The sequence below is a fragment of the Gossypium arboreum genome, chromosome 6, assembly GCF_025698485.1.
Source record: "Gossypium arboreum isolate Shixiya-1 chromosome 6, ASM2569848v2, whole genome shotgun sequence".
In the NCBI taxonomy this organism is placed as follows: Eukaryota; Viridiplantae; Streptophyta; class Magnoliopsida; order Malvales; family Malvaceae; genus Gossypium; species Gossypium arboreum.
Genome location: NC_069075.1, coordinates 4,975,157 through 5,001,896, shown reverse-complemented (window position 1 = coordinate 5,001,896; position 26,740 = coordinate 4,975,157). Strand labels below are relative to the sequence as shown.

General features: G+C 28.5%; 3 protein-coding genes and 1 long non-coding RNA gene across 4 annotated transcripts; all 4 read right to left on the bottom strand.

Moving 5' to 3' along the window:
- Positions 1-510: 510 nt before the first annotated feature.
- On the bottom strand, positions 511-1,679 carry LOC108485590 (cysteine proteinase inhibitor 12-like). The gene is made up of 3 exons (XM_017789448.2): positions 1,111-1,679; positions 896-1,041; positions 511-823 (listed from the first exon to the last, which is right to left on the bottom strand). Exons 1-3 carry the CDS (start codon positions 1,544-1,546, stop codon positions 686-688), a joined length of 720 nt encoding a protein of 239 aa, XP_017644937.1. The 5' UTR covers positions 1,547-1,679; the 3' UTR covers positions 511-685.
- Positions 1,680-2,453: 774 nt separating this feature from the next.
- Positions 2,454-6,364, bottom strand: LOC108486774 (11-oxo-beta-amyrin 30-oxidase-like). The gene is made up of 7 exons (XM_017790991.2): positions 5,765-6,364; positions 5,334-5,533; positions 4,219-4,821; positions 3,892-4,042; positions 3,591-3,770; positions 3,154-3,323; positions 2,454-3,018 (listed from the first exon to the last, which is right to left on the bottom strand). Exons 1-7 carry the CDS (start codon positions 6,267-6,269, stop codon positions 2,911-2,913), a joined length of 1,917 nt encoding a protein of 638 aa, XP_017646480.2. The 5' UTR covers positions 6,270-6,364; the 3' UTR covers positions 2,454-2,910.
- An 8,859-nt stretch (positions 6,365-15,223) lies between these two features.
- Positions 15,224-16,793, bottom strand: LOC108485602 (probable carboxylesterase 15). The gene has a single exon (XM_017789460.2). It carries the CDS (start codon positions 16,490-16,492, stop codon positions 15,494-15,496), a length of 999 nt encoding a protein of 332 aa, XP_017644949.1. The 5' UTR covers positions 16,493-16,793; the 3' UTR covers positions 15,224-15,493.
- Positions 16,794-22,854: 6,061 nt separating this feature from the next.
- On the bottom strand, positions 22,855-24,141 carry LOC128294124 (uncharacterized). Its single transcript, XR_008284387.1, has 2 exons — positions 23,968-24,141; positions 22,855-23,061 (listed from the first exon to the last, which is right to left on the bottom strand). It is a non-coding gene; the product is annotated as an uncharacterized LOC128294124 (long non-coding RNA).
- Between the last annotated feature and the right edge of the window lie 2,599 nt (positions 24,142-26,740).

Genomic DNA, 26,740 nt, shown 5'->3' with positions numbered 1-26,740 from the left:
TAGCTATTTTTTTTTCTTTGGTTCTTTGTCCTAACTTTAACTACTCATGACGTAAAATTTTAGTTTTGTTTTTTAACTTTGACTCGAAAATTGAATTTAAATTTTTATTTAAATTTGATTCAAATAAAAAATTAAATTGAGCTTAATTTACGTGTATTAAATTTTTTATATTTTTATATAAAAATAAATTTAAAATTTTAATACATTAAAAAATTTATATTTAAATAATACAAACATAGTTACAATTTAATAATAATAATAATAATTATAATAAAATAAGAGTTAAATAATATTTAAAACAAAAATAATAATATAATAGTACAAAAGTAGTAAAACAACAGCAAACAGTAATAATAAATAATTACAAAAAAAATTAAACAAATTCAGACGGATCTAAAAGATAATTCTCAAGAACCGGCCTATTTAAAAATAAATTTTATTTTTATTCAAATCTATTTTCTGAATCTATAATTTTATTTAAATCTTCTTACTTTTTAAACTACGAGAGAATTTGATAACAATAAAAGAAAGCCAATAACTTTTTCATTAAAAGAAAAGTGATACAAGTTCATAATATTTTGGATAACATTAGGAATTTCCACTCTTTAATTTTTTTCAAGTATAAAAAGATATAATCTTCCAAGAATCCATCGCCAAACCAACACATATTTGCATCCAAATGGGTTCAAGAGTGATGTGGCTCAATGCGGTTGAGATGGAAAGTTCCATGGCTCAAATGGTGTACTTCCACCGTCAACTTCTCTTCCTTGTCTCCTCTCTTAACCTTCAGAACCATTTCAAGTTTGGTCAAATCTTCCACCACCTGTGTATTTCCACTTTCATGTCAAAACCAATTCACTTCAATAATATTATTAAATAGGATGACACACCATACCTCAGCATTGGCATGAAGGATTTCTTTGAGTTCATACGGCACAAGGGAATTTGATCTCTGCTGAATGGCTTTGAGAGCATGATTTGCAGCATCTTCAACTACAGGGTCATGTATTGGCACACCTTGCAATCCATGGCCATGCCCATCTATTTTCACCCAATAATTTATCTAAGTTTAATATCAGCAATCAAAGAAGATTTGAGTTATGAACAAACCTTTCTTGATACCAAGGTCCGAAGTCGTAAAAGAAGGGGAATCATCGGCATGTTTAAACTCCTGCAATTCCTTCACGTTCATCCATGGCTTGACCCACACTTTGGCTTCATAAACCTTCTTTTTTCCACCATCAATGGCTTCCACAGTCAAATGGTGAAGCGTCCCCGCCACAACTTGCTCCGTTGCTTTCACCACCCTCACAAACTCAACCATTCGCTTCTCTTTCTTGTTGTGCTCATCGACGGCGAAGCGAGCGAGGTTTTCGAGCTCCGCGCTGTTTTGGGATCCGCCGGACGGGCGAAATCCACCCAAATTGGCGGCGGTGGTTGCCATTGGTTCAGAGCTGAGGGTTGATTCCGCTAAGAAATTGTTGAAGAAGAGAATTGAAATTGGTATGGAGAATAAAAAAGAGATTGCGAAACTGGGATTTCGCATTTGGGTTTATATAGAAAATTTTCAGGATGAATCTGAAGAATTTTCTATTATGATTTTGAATCAAATTAAAGGTTTTTCTACTTTCGCCATTTTAACTTGAGCTAAGCAAAGAATATTGAAGCTTAAGTTGACATACAACTTTTAAGGTTAATTTCACAAAGGTCCTCTAACTATGACTTGAATTTTAAATTAATCTTTAAATTTTAAAATATTCTAATTAATTATCATAAGATTAATATTGTGTCAGTTAAATCCTTCCGTCAACTTAGCCATTAGCTTTGACATAAAATGCAACCTCAAATTTTATGTTAAGCATCTTTAAACATATAAATTAAATTGAAAATATATACTTACTATATTGACAATTTAGATCTAACATATTAAGAAAAAAATAGTTTTCTTAAATTTTAATGAAACTATTTTTATGATTTGTTCATAAATGCACATGTTTACAATTTGATCTATATGTTTTAAATATGTACAATATCAAATTCAAGCTAACTGAAAAATTTGATTGATATAATTTTAATATTTTAAAGATTCAATTATAAATTTTTCAAATTTAAGAACCATTTTGAAGCAATTAATCCAACTTTTCCTTAATTTGTAAGCAAAGCAAAACCCCTTTTATCACTATGAAAGAATTCTAAATATAATATTTATAGCATATGATTGTTGGAACTGAATAAGTTGATCGGATAGATTTAATTAAACAATAATTTAAAGAGAGACAATTGCCCAATTGATTTGAGAACCAATCTCAACCGAATTAAAAATTAAGAGTTTTTTTAATAATTTATATAATTAAACTAGATAAACTGATCAAATCGATAACTTACCAATAGTCTGGAAAACATATAAAATTAGATTAAGGTATCATTAACATGATCATATGCAAAAAGTTGGATTTATTTCATAGACCATAACAAGTTCAGAAATTATTATTACAAGATTCAGTGAATACATATTGTATATGATTCAATACAACACAAACTCCATTAAGGAGGAAAAAAACAAAGAGAGAATGATTAAAAAAGTTCAGAAGATGGGGAAAGACAAAAAGTATAGTTTTTTTTTTTTCACTGCAAATAGTGTCTCAAAGTGCTTCAAAAACAAATACTGCACTTTTTAAGACACTTTTAAAACCATGGAGGATTACATGAGATTTGAAATATGCCCCATGTGAGATTATCCATAGGTAAGAAGCAATGAATGAGCTTCTCCGATGATTTTCGGAGGAAAAAGAGGGTGAGAATCAGGATGTCTTTCTCCATCAAAAAGCTGTATGACGAAAAAACGAAAACCGGAAAACAAGAGCAAACTAAGGGTTTAAGGCTGACAGTATGTATGTTTGTTATGACTTTTCAGTTATTCCTTCTTGCGAAAACTAGCTCGGAACTCAGAAAATCTTGAGACATTGAGTAGTTTGTCGACGGTTTTGAGTCTGTCTTTGATCCTGAACGAAGCCTCACCTGTTATATTGATTCAACAGAACAATCATTAGTCCACTCTCGGTGCAGCAAACACCTAGTAGCTATGGTACTTGGATTTATGTTTTTCCGTGTATTTAGAGGACAAATTATAGGTAAGTTATTCGTAGGACAAACCTCGTATTGTTCGAGCAAGGAAGCAAACAACGTTGCAACTCCTTGAATGACAAATTTCTGGCAAACGCAAGCACGAGCACCAGAACCGAAGGGAAGAAAAGTCGGATTCTTATTCGGATCTTTCAAAACAAAAGTACATTTCCTTTGATCTTTATGTTCTTCAGTATGTCCTAAAGCAAAGAAAAGCAATTAGATAGTTAATCATATATTAGTATCCCGTGACACTGAACGCAAACTAAATCCAAAAGAACCGACATGATCATAACACACGAGTATTTATCGGAAAAATGTACGGTTTTATCTCCAGTAAGCTACATGGACAAGAAGAAGTCATTCCAGTGTATTAACATATAGCTTTGTGCCAAATCAGCAAGCAATACAAAGCATAAACAAATCCGACCTAATAGACAGACATTTTGGAAAAAGTAGAGTGAAACCTGCAATGGACGCATCCATGTTTTCTGAAGCGGATGTCTTTTCTGTCTTAGACAGAAAACGATATGGATTAAATTTACCAGCATCATTTCCCCAACTAGAATCATCGGTCTGCACCAACTGCATAGGTACGACAAGTATTGCTCCAGCCGGCACAATTACACCAGACTTAAGCCTCAAATCTTCAAAACACAGAAGGATAATATTCGTATCAGTGACCATAGAAGTACTAAATTTATCTGTTGCAAATTCCATGTCGATATTCAATGTAGTTCTCGTTTAATGACTCAAAAAACTACTTACCGTGTTTCAGAGAACACCTCTGTAGCAAAGGTCCGGCTGGCATAACACGAGCAGACTCATAGATAGTTGCCAACAATAAAGGCATCTTCTCTACAACAGGTTGAGCTTTGTCCTCCGAACCTTTCTTTGCCATGATTATCTCTGAGTATATCTGCAGAAGTTCAATTCCAAAGACATAAATCAACTGCAACCTGGGACCTTCAACTTCAAACTCGAATGTGCATATATATATATTGATGAAGGGTCTTTTAAGTTTTTAGTAAGTCCTAAGAATACCGGAGTTAACGATAACTGGAAAACACAGAAACCGGAATAGAGAATGCTTACCTTATGCTGTATTTCCGGATGTGTAACAAGCCTCATCAACATATTATTAATCAAACCTCCGGTTGTTAAGCATCCATGAAACAGCAAACTCATAATAGTGCAACAAGATTCATCTCTTACATTAAGACGGCCATTAATCTCTTGCAGGGAAATGTTATCTTGCAAAAAGACGCCGGCCTCCATTCCAAGGTTTGCGCTTGGTTCCACGTGATGGTACTGCCTGTATTTACTGTACTGTTGAAAAAGGTCTTGAGTTAGCCATTTCAACTCTGTACATAATCGTCGATACCTCCAAAATCCTTGTTTCCAAAAGGGAATGACACTATACGAAGCCCAAAAGCAAGCATCTTTAGCAACCATCATCAAGAGCTCCTCGTAAATAGTAGACTTCGACCAAGACAAGAATGTGTCACCAAATATTGTAGCACCAAGCAAAGTGAAGGCCATATGCTGAGAAGTCATTTTACAATTGATACTTCCTTTGGTCATGTGCTGGTGTAATTCAGCCATGATATGATCGACAGCCTTGGTCGGGATTAAATTTGCTCTATCAAGCAACCTTACATTCAATTCAGATGCCAAAGACTCTCTTCTACTTTCCACCTAAAGAGGAAAAAGAATCCATAGATTATCAGAAGGTCATTCGATCATGCCATCAAAGTACACATATATCGAGTATGAACACATTCTTATATATGATTGCTATTAAATAACCATTTCGTTGGAACAATTTGAAGAGCAAACAAAACATAGAACAGGTCTTGCATAGCACATGAGGAAAATTATCTTCTTGAGACTCGGGTGTCTGTGACAAAACCTAAAAGAGAATGACTAGAGGTGTTAGAACCAGTTCATGTTTTAAAAATCCGGTTAGAATTCGGTTTTTCCATATAGAAACCAAATTTCGCATTTTAGAACCAATCATGAAGACTCAAACTCAAATTTGGGCCCCAAATTTCGAGCAGGGCTCATCCGGATTGAGATCGGCTCAGCTCGATTACACCCCTATCCTTAAAAGAATAACAATTGTGTTACTGACTTGGATAAGCAGTGACCATCTTCTTCACAAGTTCAGCAACAACCATAACAGGTAAAAGAACTTATAATTTAAGTACCTTATCAAAAGATGAAGCAAAGAGGGTGGATCTTCCAAAGGCCAAATTGAAAGCCTTTCCAGTTAATGGCAATTTATCCTTAGCTTTCAACAACATCTCTTTAATAATTTCTGGTTCTTTTATTGAAACCAAAAGCTGTTTAGGACTCAACCATAACTTCACAATTGAACCATATTCCTCGTGTGAATCTGACAATACCTCTGCAAAAAAAAAAAAAACGACGGATTCCATATTTGATTAGTAAAATCAAAACCCAGATTTTAAAATTCAACCCCTGATCATTTGCAATTGAAAATTTATGTAAATCTTTATAGAAAGACTATTGGTTGAAAAGTCAAAAATAGTGAGATTTGGTAAATCCACGAACAACCCAGATTCCAAAAACTCACAGATTCATCATTCACATAAAAAAAAGGAGTTTTTTTTATTACCTGTGAGATTTTGTTTGGAGAGACTAGTGAAATGACCATAAAAGGAAGGAGGAGGAGGACCTGGGATTTTGCAAGCTTGATTCCATAACTTAAACAACTTAAAAAGCTTATAAGAAAGAAAATAAGTAATAGTTATAAGAGAAATCCAAAGAAAAGCATTGATTTCCCAAACAGCATAGTCTCTGAGAAAACGAGAAGTTTCCATGGAGGAAACTTGACAAGAGCTAGGATTCCATGCTTGTAAAACAAAGCAAAGGAAAGGGTTCATCTTTCTTTTTTCTTTTTTCTTTTTCAAACAGTTTGTTTCATAAGTAGGGAAATTGATGGAAAAGGTTTGGATTTTGATTGAAGGAATTGGATGAGATGAGATGAGATGGATGCAGTTCCTGTGAAAAGAGAAAAAGAAGGAAAAATTGAAGTTAAAAAGCTTTATGGTTGTGGGGGGGTGTGTTTTTATTTGACTTTGGGGTGTTTGATTGATGGGAAAATAATATGGGAAAAGCATGTGCCACTTGAAGGGGAGACGTGGCTCTCCATTGACATGTCACCATTACACCATAATTTAGGTCTTCCAATTTTCTTTGACATTCATCTGTCCTCTGCTGTATTTATTGTAAATTTTCATGTCTTGTTCTAAATTTATAATTTATATGAAATGTTTTAGCAATTTATATTTTCGGATAAATTATTAATTTTCGATTATATTTAATTTTAATTTTAAAATATTAATTTATTGTTAAATTAATTGAAAAATTGTACAAATAAATACATTTATTTGAAAATAATATAAGTACACGGTTATATATTAATTTAAAAAAACATTTTTTTATTGTATAATATTTTTATTTAATTATTTTTATTATATAAAATTATGGATTCTACGTGCATCTGGTCATAGTTAATTCAAAGAAAACGAAAGAAGTAAATGAGGTGATAATTAATTCGTCTGAAGGGCAACGGACCTAAAGTATTTGATGTTAGGTGTATTAGAAAAATGTATTTGGAAATAGGAAATGAAAACTTTAGTACCTGTCTCTGAGAATTACCTTCAGGTTTGTAATTATCTTTCTTAATAATGTTATTTTTTAGTTTAAATTTGAGTTTTCTTTTTAAAATATCTCGTGCAGTATTACTATACCTAACATTTGTTGGTTAAAATCGATCATGTTTGTTTAATACGATATCTTTTTCTTAATAGTATAAAGATTTAGGGTGAGAGTACTTGTGAAATCGATTTAATTCATGTACTATTAAAAAAATTAAATAAGTTAAATTGAAGCAGAGCTAACATATACTGTTCAAAAACAGGTGTAAAAATGATTAATTTTCATTTAGAGATTAACTCCAAACAAAATATTTCATCAGCAAAATCATATAAAAGCTTTCAAAATATACCTATGTTAAACAGTCAATGTTGGTTTTTTAAACAATAGATGTTAAATCTAATGAATTTTAGCCTTATTTGATTCCTTTTAATCCTATAAGGACTAAATTAATAGTAGAAAAAGTAATTTAATCTGGCCTTTATAATAGAGAGACCCGTCGGGTACAATCACCAAAGATTTAGTATGTATCATTTTTACCTATTTCGATTTCGTTGATAAGATTTAAAATTTTCACTAAAATTTTTGGTTTTTATACAATGTTTACTTCTACTTATAATCCCTTTACAACCTTTAAATTGGAGGAAAGATGCACTTAAACATGTTGGAACTCAATTCTCCTAGTTGCTACAATAGCAACCATGCCCACTGAGCGAAGGTTCAATTGACACTAAATTGAATTTTTGGTTAAAATATGTTGTTAGTCCTTATACAATTTGAGATTTATTCCTTGTACTTTAAAAGTTAAAATTTTAATCATTTTATTTTTTTCAATTTAAAAATCTCAATTCAATCATTATTGTTGTTGGTAGTTTTCATTAAAATTTATCAACTTAACATGTTCTTTTTTCATTAATTATATGCTACATCATATAACAACGACCTAATTAATATGTTAGATTGACAAATTTTGACAGAAAAATGCTTACGGTTTTAATGATTGGATTGAGATTTTCAAAAAATAAAAATAAAAAGACTTAATTTTAACTTGTTAAATATAAGGACTAAATCTCAAATTTTATCAAAGTAAAAATACTAACATCAAATTTTAACCAAAATTTGTTACAAGCAACATTAAGCAAGGGTCAGCATGAAATTTTGCAACCTGGAGATGTAATTTTGTTCAAATTTGAAATGATGCGAAAATCTGACATTTTGAGAAAACATTTAAGGAACTTTTACATCAATCATTTAAAATACTTCTAATTATTGGCCAACAGCATTCATTTCATTTTTTTAATAATTATTCACAAATTTGAGTGTTTAAGTTTTATTATATAGGAATTAAAAGAAGTTTAAAAAAATATAAAATATTCGTATTATAGATTTTGATCATATTTGTTCATTTTGACATAATATTTAAAATTAATTATAGTTTCTTAACCCATAAATAGGAGGATAATACGTTTCAGCGCACTCAAACCCACATCATCTTATATTAGCAACAATACCCATGTCAATTAAACTAAGACTCAATCAGCAAATATATATATATTATTTAAACACACTCTTGTGCTCTAAATATATAATCTCCAGTGATGAAATTTCTAATAAATAAATATAGATAACTAGTACAATACTCATGATACTATGTCGGGCATTAATATAATTAAAAGATACGTGTAAAAATTTTAAACTGAAATTCAACGAATATGATATTGTTTTTTTCAAAGTTAGATATTGATATTTGGGCTTTATCATTAGCAACCACTCATTGTGTGGATTGGATTCAAAATCACATGTTTCACTTTGCAAATCACATGTTTCCACACATCCTTCGTTTGCCCATAAATTGACCTTTCTTCAATTCTTTGTTTCATTCTTATGACTCAACTTCTATTCATTATTCATACCAAAGTTCATAAATCCATTAGATGTGTCACAAATTTGTTGAAATAAATTTTGGATTTGAAAAAAAATTAACTTTTTATTTGATTAGATGAAAAGAAAATAAATAAGATGAAAAATTGAAGAGAAAATGATAAAAAGAAAGAAAATAAAATATATATATCTTTTCTCCAATAATTTTTTCGTAATTTTATTTTTATTTTAATTTCAATTCACCATTATCGTGGTTTTATTAATGGTCTCATGACTTTATGCTGTCCATTGTTTCGTGGTTTTATTTGGTCCGCATTTTTTTTTGTGGGATTTGTTTTGTCCACTCTATTTTCCTTGAAAGTAGATGTGGTTTTATTTTTACTTTTAAATTTTAGTCATGTTCTAGTATATATATGTGAGATTTGTCAATATAAGGGTGTCGCCAGATCTATTAGAAACTATTTTTGAATGGATTTATCATGATATATCATTGTGATGGTGATAGATTTGAAATGATGAGAAGAATGATAAGTCATCTAAGACTTGATCTTTTATGCATTATTGATGTAGTGAGTCTTTTGGGGCTTTTGAAAGTTTCTTCTTAGTTGATCGGTGTTTTCCGTCAAGTTGATTTGATGATGGTAAAGCTAGGATGAAACTTTCATTGATTTGATTAAGTTTATGCGTCTCTGGTTTGTTTTTGAATTATTCTAACATTGCAGTTATTGTCAATTTGTCTCTTTCTTTTTTAGGTTACTTTGCATACATGACATTTGTGCATTTGTTTATAGTGATTTATTTATTGTTTATAAATATTTATTTATGTGCAATGTGTTTGTATTACTATTGTTTATGGTTTCTGTCGAGGCAAAGTAAGCTGAGAATTGCTGAGTATCACTCGATAGTGCTAACTGCAAACTGCCATTGAAGTGGTTTAATACTTCTCTTATTTGGTTTGACAATTTAATGAAGAAAATATTTGGACATGTTAATGTGTTGTGTTATTAAAAATACTTTGGTCCATCTATGAAAACCAATCCTTAGAGTTTGAAGATCAGGTTAGATTCGTGAGAATCAAATAAGTCCTTAGAATGTGGAGATTTGATTAAGATTAATTGTTGCTGATTTTGGAGAGCATATCTTCAGTTGATTGTGCTTTAATTATTATTAATGTAATAACTATTTTCAAGGAACTTTGTATTCACTTAGATTCTATGTTAGTATGGCGGACTTAATATATGTCTTAAAGTTTGTATAGGTTTTGTATGACAGCTATGAGTGCATTCTAATCTTTTCATTTGAGGAACTGTTTTGTGAAGGACTACAAACTAATATCGTAAACATTGTTGAGTGTTTATTGCCCAAGTTCTCAGGGGAGGATTTGGAGGCGAGGATTTTAGTATTTAGGTACAAATGTGAGATATCTATACTTGAAGAGCGATAGAGTGTGATTTACTTGTACTGTGGATTATAGATAGTAGAATTACTCACTGAGCTAAGCTCCACGAACATAGGAAAATTGAATTGTGTAAACAAACCTTGGTGATCTTTAAGTTTTTGTTTGCACAATTTACACAATATCAAACTGTAGTGGTCATTACAGTCTAACAATTCCATTACAATTTCTTTTCCCTTATCATGGCAAAGCCTCAATTATCTTGGTCCCTAGTTAAAATGAAACATGAGTAGTTTAAGTCTCACTCAATTATCAACCATTCAATTTAAACCTTTTTAAAATAAAATTTTTAATTTTAACCCTCTCAAAATTTTATAATTTTATTTTGATCCTAACACCAATTTTTTTTACTTCGCCTCTATCTCTAATTTTACCATTTGACACTCAAAATTTATTCTATTTTTAATTTTTATCATTTAAGAAAAATGAAAATTCAATTTCATGGTAAGTTATTACCAAATTTTATCTCATTTTCTTTCTCAAATATGTTTTAATTCTTGCTATAAACTCTAAATACTTTCAATTCATTGCCCCATTTTCTAATTCCTAACTCCTAATAAATATCTATACATTAGTGGTCGGCTTGTCTGTCTTTATTCTCAAAACCACTTGCAACAATTGATTAGGGCTGCTGTCCTTATATGAACAGCTAACTAATATTTGGACTAAATAATTAATGTTATAAATAATGCTAAAATTATTTAATTAGTATAGATATTTATTTTCATATTAGGTGTACCCTACTTAACTATACCTACACGAAATGAAAGAAATAATTAAAACATAATATAATAAAATAATAATATGAATATAATATACATATTTGTGGGGTGTACCTCGCATTTATTGGATGTTTTGCACGCACTTATCAGAAACAGACACGCGATATCACGATGAGGAGATATATATGTGATGTCACGATGATATCTAATGTAGCCACGTTTTAGATTTCAAGCAGGACTTATTCTCCCAGTCAAACTTTGATTATTCTAGGGATATCCTAGTACGATTAGAACTTTAATATAAGCTTATTTAAAGGGGTCATTGTATCCATATTTTGTGAAAATGTAGTCACATATGAGTTTTGATGATAGTTTTCATGGTAACTATAAAGAGAAATTTGTTCCCAAGTTAGAGTTTTGTTTTCGGAGTTTGGGTATGTATATTTGGTATATTTTTAAGTTTATTTTCTCTATATTATACTCATTTAATGAAAAGTCGAAGCCTCATTTACCCATTGTTTTTCCCTCTTTGAAGGTTTTCCACGTAAAATATTTATGTTCATTCTTCTTCACTTTTATTATCTCGTTATTTATACGGGTCAATCCTCAACAATATACAACTATATTCAAACTTATGTAGGAAATATTAATAACATATCAAAATTTATATAAATATATGTTATTTTAAACACGATTAGGACCCATAAAATTGTATGAGTTTTAGGATTCTCAAATTTATTCTATATTATTAAAAGAATTCAAATAAGATATACTCAATGTGTAAACAAAATTGAAATTGTTTTTATAGCTGATTTGCATGATATTTATTTAAATAGATAATCAAATAAGTCAGAATTCGATTAATTCAAACAGTTTAGTTGAATAAAATATAAAAATTATATATTAAAAATCAATTTAACTGACTTTTCATATTAATACCCTGATTGATTTTTCATCCGACCAACCAGTTTAGTCAGATTCAGATAACCATGTTTGATTTTGCTATTATTTTTTAAGTGAAAAGTGAAAAGAAAAAGTGATGATGTTAGAATAAGAAAACAAGTTGACGTTAACTATATTTTAAGATGGCACTGAAAATAATGATGATATTTCTATTTTTTTATTAGACCTATATTCCTTATTCGGTTGAAGTACTAATAATATGTCATCGTACCGAAAAAATAAAATAAAATATATATATATATATATATATATATTTAAAATTAGATCGAATCAATCAATTTATTGATACCGAGTTCGATTATAAATTATTAAAATTATAAAAATTATTAAAATATTAAAATTATAAAATTTGATTCAATTATAAAATTAGATTTTAAAAATATTGATTTATTCTATTGTTATGTTGTTTTATATTTTGGTTAATATAACTTCCGGTCTATTAATTTGTAAATTAGGTCTAATTTGATATTTGAATATGTTGATCAGGTTCATTTTGATTACTGAACTCAATAAATGTAAAAGTTCATTGCTGATCAAGTTCATTTTGAATCGTCTACCATAATTCGGTTCAGTTCAGATCGGTTCTCGATTTTTATATTAATTTTTAATTTAGATTTCTGGATTTATTTTGAAAAACATGAGCTTCGTTTTAATATTATTTTACAGTATTTTAAATTTTTTCTATAAATATTTCTAGAAAACAATAAATTTTCAAAAAATTAAATTATTTTCATTATTTTAAATATAAAATCCTTATTTTATATCATAAAAATTACCTCAACACTTCAATTTAAATCAATTTTTGCTCAGTGCTATCATCATGGAAATTGAGGGGTGGGGTTGGGGTGGAGGGAAATTGAGCGTATGGACCGGTACATAGATATCGGCATGTAGCCTTTGCTGCCTCATCATAAGCAAAGAGAACGTTCCAAGCCCAAGCCCGTTGTTTGCTTTACTTGCTTGCTAGACCAGCCCCAGATGATGGGTTGCAAAGTTTTTATTTAAAGATTTTAAATTTTCTTTTTTTTTTTCTTTTTTTTTAACGATGATGTCATCTGACATGTGAAAATTTATGATTTTTTAATCTCTAAATAATTGAACCATTGAACAACTGATATGAAGTACTATAAACAATTTAGCTCATTATGAACCAGCAAGTAACATAAAAAATTTTAATGATATGTTACTATGAGATTATGTCTAATTCAGTTAAGTTTATTAAAAATTTTGAATCGTCCATCATAATTTAGTTTAACTTAGTTTGGTTCTCGATTTTTATATTAATTTTGGTTTAAATTTCTAGACTTATTTTAGAAACATGAGCTTCGTTTTAATATTATTTGACAATATTTAAAAATTTTCCATAAATATTTCTAAAAACAAAAAAATTAAATTATTTTCATTATTTTAAATATAAAATCTTTACTTCTATATCATAAAATGAAAATTAATTATAAATTAAATAAAATTTATTTTAATTTTAAGTAACAATTATTTTTAAATTTATATCCTATAAATTATCTCAACACTTCGATATGAATCGATTTTTGCTCAACGTTATCATCAACGAAATTGAGGGGTGAGTTTGGGGTTGAGGGAAATTGAGCATATGGACCAAGAAGCAAAGAGAACGTTCCAAGCCCAAGCCTGTTGTTTGCTTTACATGCTTGTTAGACCAGCCCCAGTTGACGGGTTGCAAAGTTTTTATTTAAAGATTATTATTATTATTTTTTTAACGATGAGACACATGATAATTTATGTGTAATTGGATATTCCAATCGATTTTTTAATCTCTAAAGAATTGAACCATTGAACAATTGATATGAAGTAATATAAACAATTTAGCTCATTATGAACAAGCAAGTAACATAAAAGATACTGAGATGCAACGTAACAAAAGAGAAATAAATAAAACCGAGAAAAGCTTTAATGATAACTAAATTTCAAAATTGCTACTGTAATCCACAAGTGAAACGAGAGTTGAATACTTCAACGAATCTAAACTAAAGAAAAGGAAAAGTAAATATTCTAACTGTTTCTAATCTACTCTAGATCACAGTGACGGAGCCGCTAAGAGCCATGCCCCTAAAATGGTAGATTTTCAATTTAGGCCTTTTATAAGTTATAAAATTTTAAATTAATAACAGTAAAATTATATTTTAGCCCATCATAAAAGAATTCCTTAACTCTGCCACTGTTTATACAAGGTATTTCCAGGGTAAACCCACGAACTAGGGTGAAAAGATCAAAGCTATTTAAAAATCAAAAGAGAGAAATAAACTCTATTTTCAAATTTAAAAAAATTGGTTCTTTTTGTTAAAATCGTTAAAATTCTTTTATTAAACTTGTTGGTGTGAAATTTTGAAATTAAAAAATGACTCAGTATTCATGTAATAAAAGAATAATAACATTGTAATTTACTTGAATTTAATAGAGAATTTTAACGGTGCTAATAATTCTTAAAAATTCATATAAACATTTTAATCAGAATAAAGTATTTAAATTAATTAACTAAAATCATTCTAAAAGTTGAAGCACCAAATTATATCAAAATTAAAGTATATAAATTAAGTTTGATATTTTAGTAAAATATAAAAAGTAAAACTAAAATTTTATTGAAGTGGAATTAAATTGCATGCTTTTATGATAGTAAAATGTAATTTTACTATTTTAATAGACTATATCTTTATAACTTTTAAATAATTAAATCAAATTTTATTATTTTTAAGGGTCAAAATATAATTTCATTATTATTAATTTAAAATTTTATAAATTATAAACTACTTAAATATAAATTTTTCCTGCACACAGGGAATTGGCTCCACAACTGGAAATGTGCCATATAAGACCCTAATAGTAGTATAAATAGGATATGATCCATTCATTATTTCTTGTTTATTTAAAGCAGAAAAGAAGCATGAATGAGCTTGACAATATCATTAACTTCTCCTGTTTGTCCCCCTCTTTGAAATATCAATAATAATTAAGCATCACCATCATAATAATAACACATATTCAATAATGATTAAGCATCACCATCATAATAACAACACATAAATATGCTATAGATCTGATTTGGGAAAAGAAATATAGACAGGTTGAATTTGAATATAATAAATTTTTTTGATAGAATTAGTTTTATTTGTCAAATTTATTGACACGCTTCTTAAGAGAATAAAGTCTATATCCGTTATATTTTTCAAGATTATAATGCAATTATTAATTTCATGACTAAAGAAATTGGTATAAATTTTATTAGTCTATAGATATTTCTTGAACCTCTTCAAGTTGTGCGAGAATTAATCCAAAAATATATTATGAGATTTTAATTTTCTGTTTATTTCTATAATGCTTAATAATGTTTCTATCTACCAAAATAATAATAACACATAAATATGAAATTTATTTTCCAATTATGATAACGATGCTAAGAAGAAAAATTGCATGAATTTTAATAATTTATTTAATTAAATCGATTTGAAAATTATCCAATTTTAAAAATTTTATTGAATGGAAAATAAACATTTCTTTCAATGTTGGCATGCTAAACGTTTTTTCAAATAACCCACAAGATCAAATATATAATTATTAAAATGTTGACATACGTATAGAAAAGCAACACGCAACCAGAGCTTGACAACATCAATAAAAACTACGACCTTTTTCAATGCTTATTGATGAACACTTTGATTCCTTCAATAAGTTTACTTGTTTGTGCAGCAGTAACAGGGTCAGTATCAATGGCAATCTTGTTAAGATAAAAGCTATGACCCATTTCAGTGCTATGAAACAACTCCACATCTTTGTTGGCTTTTTTCAATAATTCATAGTACTCCATCTCAGTGTCTTTGATCAAGTCTTTCTCAGCTACACAATACATCAGCGGTGGTAAATTTAGGGTGTCAATTGGTGGGGCAAATGACCCCATAGGACAAGTAATGGGATGGTCCTTGGTGCATCCATTGGGCAATGCTAAGGCTAAGAACTTATCCACCATGTCTAAGGTTAAGAAAGGTGACTGGGGTTGTTCTAACTCGGACTTGCTTCGTTGAGCCCGAACGAACCCTGGGTGGATAGGGATAGCACCAGCGAGTCTTAGTGGGTTCAAATCAATGAACCCACTACGTTTAGCTACTTCATGCACGATGTTCCCTCCTGAGCTATCACCTATAAGGAAAACTCGGTTGAAATGACCATGGGTGTTGAGCCAAGGTTCGTTTGACTCACCTTTAGATAACGATTTAAGCCAAAGGAGAGCGGCGTAGCCATCGTCACAAGCGGCCGGCAGCTTGTTCTCCGGTGCTAGCCTGAGGTAAACCGAGACGACAATAGCTGGAATCGATTTGGCTAACCTAGTGTAAAACTGATAGTACATGAACCAATCAGCTTGGCTGATGCAAAAGCCACCGCCAGGGAAATGAAGTATGATCGGAAACTTGGGATTTTCCTCCTCCGGCAAGTAAATTCGAGCCCGGAGGCCTGAATTTTGATCGATGGTGACATCACGAGTGGCTATACCATCAATGAATTGTTCATGGGGTGAGACTGGTTCAGCCATGAACTTGACCTCAGGGGGACCAGTCCAGGTTCGGTCGACTGAGCCATCATCATAGACTCTTAGCCAACCAGATACCTCCTCAACTAGCTTCTTTTCTTGAATCATGGTTTTTGTTTAAGTAGGGGAGTTAAAGACTTGGAAGTGATGAGTAAAGGATGTATTGGTTGTGCCATTTTTATAGAAGAAAACAGGAGGTGTCGAAACAGGAAATCGCCTGCTTACTTAATATCGTCTTTAAATATTTATTTGCGTTTTTGGTGCTCCAAACTTCAATGGGTTTGCTTTTTGACTCAAAAAACGTGTTATATGGTTAAAACAATTTGATTGGACTTGACTAAATTGTAGTGAAGTCTTCCCATTCAACTTTATATTTATAAAAAATTAATTTAATTTTAGTTAAAAATTAAAAATCAAGAAAAGATAGAGGTTGAATTAGTTATGAATTTTTTATATTTTTATTTAATTATTATTGGTTAAATTAAGAATAGTTTATTTAAGCTGTTGTTGAGGTTGAAACTTCAAAGAAATTTAGTTGGAAGTGATCTAAATTGTAAATATAATTAATATGGAATATATATATATATATATATATATATATATGATAAATGATCGATTAGTCTTAGTTTAATTGACATGAACATTATTATTAATGTAAAAATATAAATTTAAATACATTGAAACGCATTATTTCCTTATGCATAAATTAAAAGGAACTATAAATAATTTTAAATATTATATAAACCAGAATAAATATTTTCGTAACATAACGAAACCGATATTAGTTTGGAGGTTGAATGGTCAGTTTCAAACATGTAAGAAAGCACTGAATATTGGACATGATAAATGGGAGACAAAGAGGTTTGACTAATCATGCAACCAAAGTTGTTGGGCTGCTTCCTTCAGTCCAAGGAAATTGGCAAGGTAATAACATGAAAGAAAAGTTATCTAATTATAAAAATATTAATATTTTATGTATTATCAAGTAAAAGTTTTAAATTTCATAAAAAAGAAATAATTTTGATTTTCTTTTAATTAAGGCCTAGTTTAGAAATATTTCTCAAAAAAACCTTTGAAAAAAAGAAAATCGAAAAGAAGCTTATTAAAAAAGTGATTTTGAGTCAATTTTTGACTTGAAAGAAATATTTTTTTTTGTCCCAAAAGTACTTTTGAGACACATTCCTAAATTAGGTCTAAGTGATATAATATTAACTTTAATCTTTAGTTATAAGGTATTCAATTAAAGGTTTTTTTTTTAATAAAATGAACTTTTTACCTTTTAGTACTAAATTTTTAAAAATTTTATTTTGAACCTTTAATACCGAATTCCTAATTTCTCCCCAAAAGGGTATCTATTTATGAAATTTCTAATAAGATTGAAATAAGAAAATATAGTAGGGCCTCCCAAAGACTTCCACTACACATTTTTTCCAAGCAGGCGTTTTTACTTTAGATAGTGGAGGGTCCACTCTTTTTGAATGCCTTTAGAACGTGAACTTGCTCTTGGGGTCTTCTCTCCACATATTGCCATTTTGCTACTATATTTGTCTCATTGTACACCGTGATTCCCCGTTTAGTTATTTTTGATTTGCTAAGCTACCCGTCACACTTCAAATGAGATCTACCACTCAAGCTGATGTAAATATATTTTCAATACAACAAGTCTATTTGACTTTAACTATGTCATATTGATAGAATTTCAATATAATTGTTTATGATTATATTTATACATTTAACGAAATTAGATATTTATTTAATTATATCATATCAGTGGATGAGGTAATGAGGTGACCTTTCATATAAATACATTGGAAAACTATGAACAAGAGATCAACCTATTTAGAACCCTGAAGTTACTCTAAGCACTTATCCTCTTAGTCAGTCTGTCATCTTATCCTTGTTTCAACTCTCGATCTTTATAGGTAAATTAGTCTCCATTGCACCACATTGATCTTCTCTTCGCTCCTCCTTATCTTGCTACTCTATATCAATAGTCTAGAAGCACATTTAATTAAATTGTCCTTGTTATATACAATTTGTTTTCTTAACAAGTTTAGATCTTTTAGTATTTTTTAGTCTCGATTTCTATAAAATTAAGATAAATTATTACAAGTCTTACTTTTTATTACAATTAATATATTAATAAGTAATTATATGATGTTGACATAAATTTATAAATCATAATTATATATAATTCATTAAAAGAATAGCATCACCAACTATAATTATGATTATAATTATAATCAATATACTAATGTTTTAAAGTATGAGATCTACTGTTTCACTGTTAAGAAAAAGATATTTTAAAGTACAAAGGTGAGGTGAGAGTATTATTGCAAGAGTGCCATTTTGATGGTAAAATTTTGTGTTGTAATTTTGTTTGCTGAATTCACTAGCAGTGAATTTAGTGGTGAGGATATTGTGTCTTCAAAGTACAAGGATAAAAGAAATTATCAGGGGTGTGTGATAGAGTAGTTTCACTTTGTAATTGTTGAAGAGAGTGCATATTTCTCACCGAGTTAGACTCCACAAACATAGGAAAATCGAACTGCATAAACAACTCTTTGTGTTTTGTATTTAGTACTTGAAAGAGTAGACGCCATCTTAAACACTTCACTTGTAACAACTAAATCATTTCACATAATATTATAACTTGATAAAAATTACTTTCAAAATTATTAAAGATTAAATAAAAATAAACATATTCTTTCAGTGAAATTATAATTTGAACAGGTCTAAACAATTAACTTATAGATTGGTTAAAATATGTTGTTATTTCCTATATTTTTGATAAAATTTGAGTTTTAGTCTCTATATTAAAAAAGTTAAAATTATGTCATCGTACTTTCTTGATGTAAAAGTTTCAATCCAATTATTAAAATTGTAAGTATTTTCTGTCAATATTTGTCAATTTCACATGTTGATTAGGTTGCCCTCAAGTGACATAGCATATGATTAACATGAAGCAAACATGTCACGTTGGCAAATTTTAACTGAAATTACTAAGGGTGATAATGATTGGACTAAAATTCTTAAACTGAAAAAGCAAGAAGATTGTGTTTTTAACTTTTAAAGGACATAAATTAAATCTCAAAATTATTCAAAGTATAGGACTAACAACATATTTTAACCTTATAAATTTGGATTTATTTGAATAAAATTCAAGAATCAAATAATAAACAAATATATATATATATATATATATATATATATATATAGCATGTATAATGGCCATGTACATGAAATGAAATTCTTTGGAAACTAAAGAGAAATTTGGTTGTAAAGTGTTCTCTGTGTACCACATGTTTTACTTGCCCTTAAGAAAATGCATCTCACATTGTTTCTCTTTTACAATAACATACAAATTAATATGACAATGACATGGTATTTGTTATTAAATAAATTTAGTTTTTTTAAGTAGAGATACGGGTGAGTAAAATTCGATTTAATTTGAAAAATAAAAAAAATTTTGAGTTAATCGAATCAAGTTATTTGAGTTTCGAGTTCAAGTTTGAGTCAAGTTAAATTTTACAATTCAAATAACTCGAATAATAGATTGATATAAATACCCCTTTGGTCTCTGTCAATTTTGTAAATGAACAAACTGGTCTTTCTCTCAACAAAGATTACAAAAAATTCAAAATATTTATAAAATTCCAAATTTATATATTTTAAAAAAAATTTTAAAAAATTCTAAAGAATATACAAAGAAAGCTACTTTTGGGGCTTAAATAAGTTAATTAATAATTTAAGTTAATTATACTAAAGTATTTTTTTTTACTTTGAAAAATTTTCAAATATATATGGTTTCAAATTTCGTGCTTTAACATAGAATTAGTTATATAGCAGCAAAATTTTAATTCGACATGTTTAATTTTTTAAATTTAACTTGAACAATTTCACTTAATTTAATTCGATTCGACTCAATTTCATTTCACTTACTTGGATTAGAAAAAATTTTACATTAGGAATTATTATAACTTACTTTTTGGTTATTAAAAAGAAAAGACAAAAGATTTGAACTACTTTAAAAGTAAAAATAACAATTTCATAAAATAAACAACTAAAAGTAACAACGTTTTGATCAAACAGGATACTTGAACATATATCTATATGACCCAATTGATGAATAAATTATAATTATTGAAGGAAATTATTTGGTACATTTTTAATGGAGAGTTTAGATTCTACAAATAGGGCTAGGGTTGATAAGTGTTTTATAAGGATATAATAAAATATTAAAAATAAATTCTTTAAAAAAGAAAACATAATAATTTTTAAGATTACTTGTTGAATAAAAAAATGCATTGCCACTGTACTAAATGCTAACCCATTACTGAATACAAAATTATATGAATATAATAGAAATACACATAAAAATAAGGCTTAATTGAATAGGTACCTAAACTATTGGGTTTGTGTAACACCCTTAATCCGTATCCGTCACCAAAATAGGGTTATGGGAATGCTACAGCAAGTTAACAGAAATAAACAAGTAAAATCATGATCATTTCAATATAATTTCTCAAATACCATAAAGTAATTGAATTACGATAATAACTTACATTTACAAGGCTTAAATCAAGTCTTAAGGACTAAAGAATTTATCTTAAAACCCTCGGGGACTAATTTGAAACAAATCAAGAAATTTCAGGAAAATATGAAAATTTTCAAAAACAGGGGACACACGGCTGTGTCCCAACCCGTGACAACCATGTTGCAGGCCGTGTGCTAGGCCGTGTAACACACTGACTTAATACACACGTCCGTGTCTCAGACCGTGTGTGGTACACAACCATGTGGCACAAGCATGTCCTATGCCGTATTGTAACGTCCCCTAACCCTATACCGTCACCAGAACAGGGTTACGAGACATTACCAGTCAGTACAGTCCAATTCCGGTCATTAATTAAAATAAATATTCACACACATCCTAGTTTTAAGATGTCGTCCCTTTAATGGGCCCTCGCGGTCAAATATAAACAGTAAATTCAATTCGGGACTAATTTAGAATCACTACGAATTCTTAGTAAATTTCAAAATTCATACTACATACCGTTGCCAACCATAATTTACTCATTTCATCAATACTTCTATAACCTAAATGACTCTCATAAAACGTCCTAGGTACATGCCATTTTCAATACTCAACATATTTTACCTTAATGAATTCGGGATTGTCTTGGGATGCTGATTCAACATACTATCTTTACTTAACTCACATGACGAAACAAACCGTCACGCTTGAGTATGGTATACTCAAGTGGTATTTCTATAACAATTAATAATATAACAAATACTTAAGATCATAATAATAATTACAATTATTCAATTATTTATTCATAGATAAATTTCAACTACTTACCATATAAATTTTATACAGTTCATATAATAAACACAATAACATAATTATTTAATTCTTAAATAAATCCATTACTATTTACTCCGTTCTTTCACTTACTATTCGGTATAGCTTTCCTTAATTTACTCACAATTCAATATCATTAAACTATATTCAACTATATACTTATCAATCATATTCCATTTTAATTCATTTCAATAACATCAATTTCATTTATATCGTATCAACTTACTATCCTCGATAGCTTTCAAGATATACATACGATTCATATATCTCAAATCACATTTCAATTCATCAAGTGGCATCATATATCATCAATTCGAACTCCAATCATTTCATGAACCTTTGGTTCATATTTTCAATTTCATATCTAAATTTTCAATTCTCAATTCAATTTCTCGTTTCATTTCAATAGCTTGATCAATCAAATTTATTCGATTTATCTTTCACTTATTTACCCCTATTAACAAACCCGGACTTTGACGGATACACGGATTCCAACCCAAACACACCAGTACGGCACATTGTGCCTAAAACGGTACATAGTACCTGATCAGTATATGACACATAAAGTGCCTAAAACGACACACGAGGTGCCTGATACGACACACGAGGTGCCTGATACGACACACGAGGTGCCTGATACGACACACGAGGTGCCTGAAATACAACACATAAAGTGCCTGATCGATAAAGCCGGCAAATCTCGTACACTTCCAGATCCTATGGCATGCCAATTATATCCGACTCAAATTTCGACTAGTTAATAGGGTATTTCATTCACTTTCTCAATTTAATAATTCTTTCATCAATATCTCATTCCGATAATTACACATATTTACCCATTTTCACAATTCATACAATTTCATTCAATTCAACAAATATATTTCAATTATGCACATTAATTCATAATTCAATACAATTCAATTTACTTTTCAATACCAAATATTCAAATATCACAATCTCATATATTCATATCAATTTCCTTATATTTCCAATCAATATATTTTTCAATATAACATTCATTCAATATTCAAATTTCTACATAAATCATATATATTATATAATTCAATCAATATAAATTCAATCAAAATAATTTCAATCAATATAAATTCAATAAATTCATCGCATACCAAAATCAATCCATTCCAATTGTAAAACATCATAATTTTAACACTAACAATTGCCATATGTATATAAATATAACAAATAATAACTAAGTTCGGATTATAGAAATACAAACCGTAATTTTCGAGCTAACTCCCGTTGACTTTGTCTTGTCCTTTCTTAGCCGAGATTTCCGGTACCACATTGACTACGAAATTAATACAATTCATAAATTAAGATCCGCTAATTTTTCCTGAAACTAGACTCACAAATCTTCTTACAATAAAATTTTCGGAATTTTTGGTTTAGCCATTAAGTACAGTTTATTCTTTAAATTCACCCCTATTCTGCTGTCTGACAGTTTCGTCCCTTCTTCACTAAAAATTAATTATCTCACAGTACAGAACTCGGATAATATTCCAGTTGATTTTTCCTGAGAATAGACTCATTAGGGATTCTAAACATATAACTTTAAGCCTCTAATTATTTTTCTTTAATTTTTGGTGATTTTCCAAAATCAGAACAGGGGAACCCAAATTCATTCTGACCTTGTCTCACAAAATTTATTATATCTCATAATTTACAATTCAATTTCTTATATAGTTTCTTCTATAATAAACTAGACTCAATAAGATTTAATTTCATATTTTATTCATCTTCTAATTCGATTTATATAATTTTTTATGATTTTTCAAAGTTAGACTACTACTGCTGTCTAAAACAGTTTTAGTGCAAAATGTTGATTTACTTTAATTTCAATTTAATCCTAACTAAATTCTCTTACTTTTCTATCTTAATTCATACTTTATTTCTATTCAAATTTTGTCCAAACTCATACTTAACTATTAAATTTCCAGCATATTTTCATAATTTCGAATTTATTTCCATTTAATCCCTAAAACTCAAAACTTATAGCTTAGTTTACGATTCAATCCTTTATTCAATTCCAATCAAAATTTCTATCAAATAAACCCCCAATTCCATCATTTTATTCAACATGAACCAAACTTAGAAATCTAATGACTTTCAAAATTTCTACTTAAAACAAGTACTATTTATCTCTAGGATTCCAAAAAACTCAAAAATTATAAGAAAAGGGGTTAAATTGACTTACCAAATTAACTTGGAACCTTTAAAACCTTATTTTCCCTTTTCTTTTCTTTCTTTCTTTCTCCCCTGTTTCTTCTCTGTTTCGTTTCCTGCTATTCTGTTTCCTTCCTTCTTTTTATTCTTTTGTTTCTTTCCTTTATTTCCTTTTTATTTACTTTACTTTTAATAATAATAATTTAATATATATTTTAACACATAAAAATCTCAGATTTTTATGTTTATGCCGCCTCACTTAGGAAAAATGGCATAATTGCCATTTTGGTCCTCTTCATTTTCTTTTAATCTACAATTTAACTTTCATCCTTTATTCAATTTAGTCCTTTTTCTTAATTACTCTTAATTAAATTAAATTCACTTAATTAAACTCTAATTAACCACTCATTTTACTTCGTAAATATTTTTAATAAATATTTATGAATCCGTTTTTCAGAAATAGAGACCCGAAAATACACTTTTTCAGTAACGGTAAAAGTCGGGTCGTTACACGTATGCACCTAAATGAACCTTAAACGTCAAGTTTACCATTTCAAGATTTCTTGGACACTAAGCAATCCATTTACCAGCCATTTAACCCATTTAAAATGCCATTAAACATGCTCAAATCATGCTAATTCAATTATCTTAAGTGCCTAACTAATGTACCCTCATTGGTACCACAAGTATACACACTTATACAACAATCTAAATAATCACTCAAACATACCAATTCACATAACTTAAGTCCTAACCAATATGCCTATTATAGGCACCTCAAGTCACAACAATTCAAGAGAGACCTTTTAGTCATACATTTACTACAACATAATATAAAAAACATCTTCCATCGTTATTCATAATTCATAGCAAGTCACTCACTAAACATTTGCCAAGTAAATATCAAGATCATGTAGTGATGCTCATGTTATTAACTTGCACTTAGGCTCACTCTTTATATATATACATACCAAAACAAAAGTAATGATAAAACAAGCGTATTACATGCCATATAATCCAAAAAAAAATTCAAAAATTTTCGAAAATGGATGGATAGTGTGACTCGAATGTTGATTTGATTGTCCAACCTTCAAAAGTATCTATGTAATGACCCAAAATTCACGGGCACCGGAAAAGTAAGTTATAGAACCTTCGTCTTAGTGAAATAAGTTTGAAAATAATTATTAAAAATATTTATGAGCAATATTTATGAGCCTAGTGGTGTGTCTAATTAGGTTTTAATTAGGTCAATTTAGCTCAATTTAGAGTAATTAGTAAAAAAAAAGACTAAATTGAATAAGGGTAAAAATTTAATTCTAAAGTAAAAGAAAATAAAAAGGATTAAAATGGTAATTAAATCATTTACAAAAGTTGAGGCGGCATATATGTATTAAAATGTATGATTTTATTTAGGTTGTATTTAAATATTATAATTATTAATTAACATTATGATTTTATATTAGATTATTATTAGTAGTAGTATTATTAAATAAATTATATAGTAAATAATTGTATAGTAATAAAAATATACATGTGTAAAAATTATATTGGTACATTTGTAATTTAAATACTCAAATTACTTATAATTTAAGTATAAAGATATTTCATAATAATTAATTGTATTAATTATATTATGAGATTTTATATAATAAATAAATTAAAGTTATGACAAATGTATGAGGAAGATAGGGTACAAATGTAATATATGTAATTGATATTAAAATAGATAATTATTAATTATTATTATTATGTTGAAGATATTAATTAAATTAAATAAATAAATTATGAGATTTGTTTTGAAAAACAAATTAGATAATGACATCTGTAATAATATAAATATGTACACTTGTTATATAATTATTAATTTATTTAATATTAAAGTAAAAGATATTTTAATATATGATATTAATATTATATTATGTTAATAAAATAATAAAGCATAAAAGAAATAAAGAAATAAAGAAACAAAACAAAAGAAACAGAGAGCATTTCGAAGGTAGCAGGAAAAAGAAAGAAAGAAAAGAAAAAGGAAAAACTAAGGGTTTAGGGTTTCAAGTTTTGATAGGTAAGTCAATCAAGCCCTTTTCTTTTAATTTTGATGTTTTAGAAGTCTTAAAACAAGATTTTGATAGAATTAAGTTGATATTTTGGAAGTTCATAAGTTTTTAAGTATAGTTTATGTTGAACAAAAAGAATAATTAGGGATTTAATTGAATGGATTTTAAGTTAGAATTGATTAAAGGATTAAATTGTAAACTAGGCTATAAGTTTTATGTTGTATGGATTAAGTTGAAGAAATTTCGAAATTAGGAAAAATGCTGAAAAATTAATAGTTAAATGTAAGTATGGAGGAAATTTGAATAGAAATAAAGTATGAATTGAATTAGAAAAGTAAGTAAAATTATTTAGGATTAAATTGGGAATAAGGTAGGAATTGAATAGAAATTCAATTATTTATTTTAACTAGTGTTGTAATTAATAGTATAATTATTTTAATTTTTGATAGCTAACAAAGAACCGAGATATCGGCTCAAAAGGGAAAGGAGAAGATTACCGAGGAGTAAATCAAGAATTTCGAGTTTGTATTACTATAATTCAAGTTATTTATTATTAAGTATTAATTTTAAATTTATTTATTTTATAGTAAGTAAATATTGAGGTAAGTAATTTTATTGAATTGAATTTAGAAAATTGAATTGAATGAGAAATACGTGTTAGTATTATTATAATTTGAATTTAATTATTATTAATTGTTGAATTTTAAGTTAATATCCATGGTAAGTATTAGTATTAAATTGTATGAA

Coding starts and splice junctions, on each gene's coding strand:
- LOC108486774 (XM_017790991.2), bottom strand. CDS start 6,269: ATGCTTTTCCCATATTATTTTCCCATCAATCAAACACCCCAAAGTCAA. Junction 4,822..5,333: donor TTGCTTCATCTTTTGATAAG/GTACTTAAATTA, acceptor TTTCCTCTTTAG/GTGGAAAGTAGAAGAGAGTC. Junction 3,324..3,590: donor CATGGATGCGTCCATTGCAG/GTTTCACTCTAC, acceptor TCTTTGCTTTAG/GACATACTGAAGAACATAAA.
- LOC108485602 (XM_017789460.2), bottom strand. CDS start 16,492: ATGATTCAAGAAAAGAAGCTAGTTGAGGAGGTATCTGGTTGGCTAAGA.
- LOC108485590 (XM_017789448.2), bottom strand. CDS start 1,546: ATGCGAAATCCCAGTTTCGCAATCTCTTTTTTATTCTCCATACCAATT. Junction 1,042..1,110: donor GGACCTTGGTATCAAGAAAG/GTTTGTTCATAA, acceptor GGGTGAAAATAG/ATGGGCATGGCCATGGATTG. Junction 824..895: donor TCCTTCATGCCAATGCTGAG/GTATGGTGTGTC, acceptor GGAAATACACAG/GTGGTGGAAGATTTGACCAA.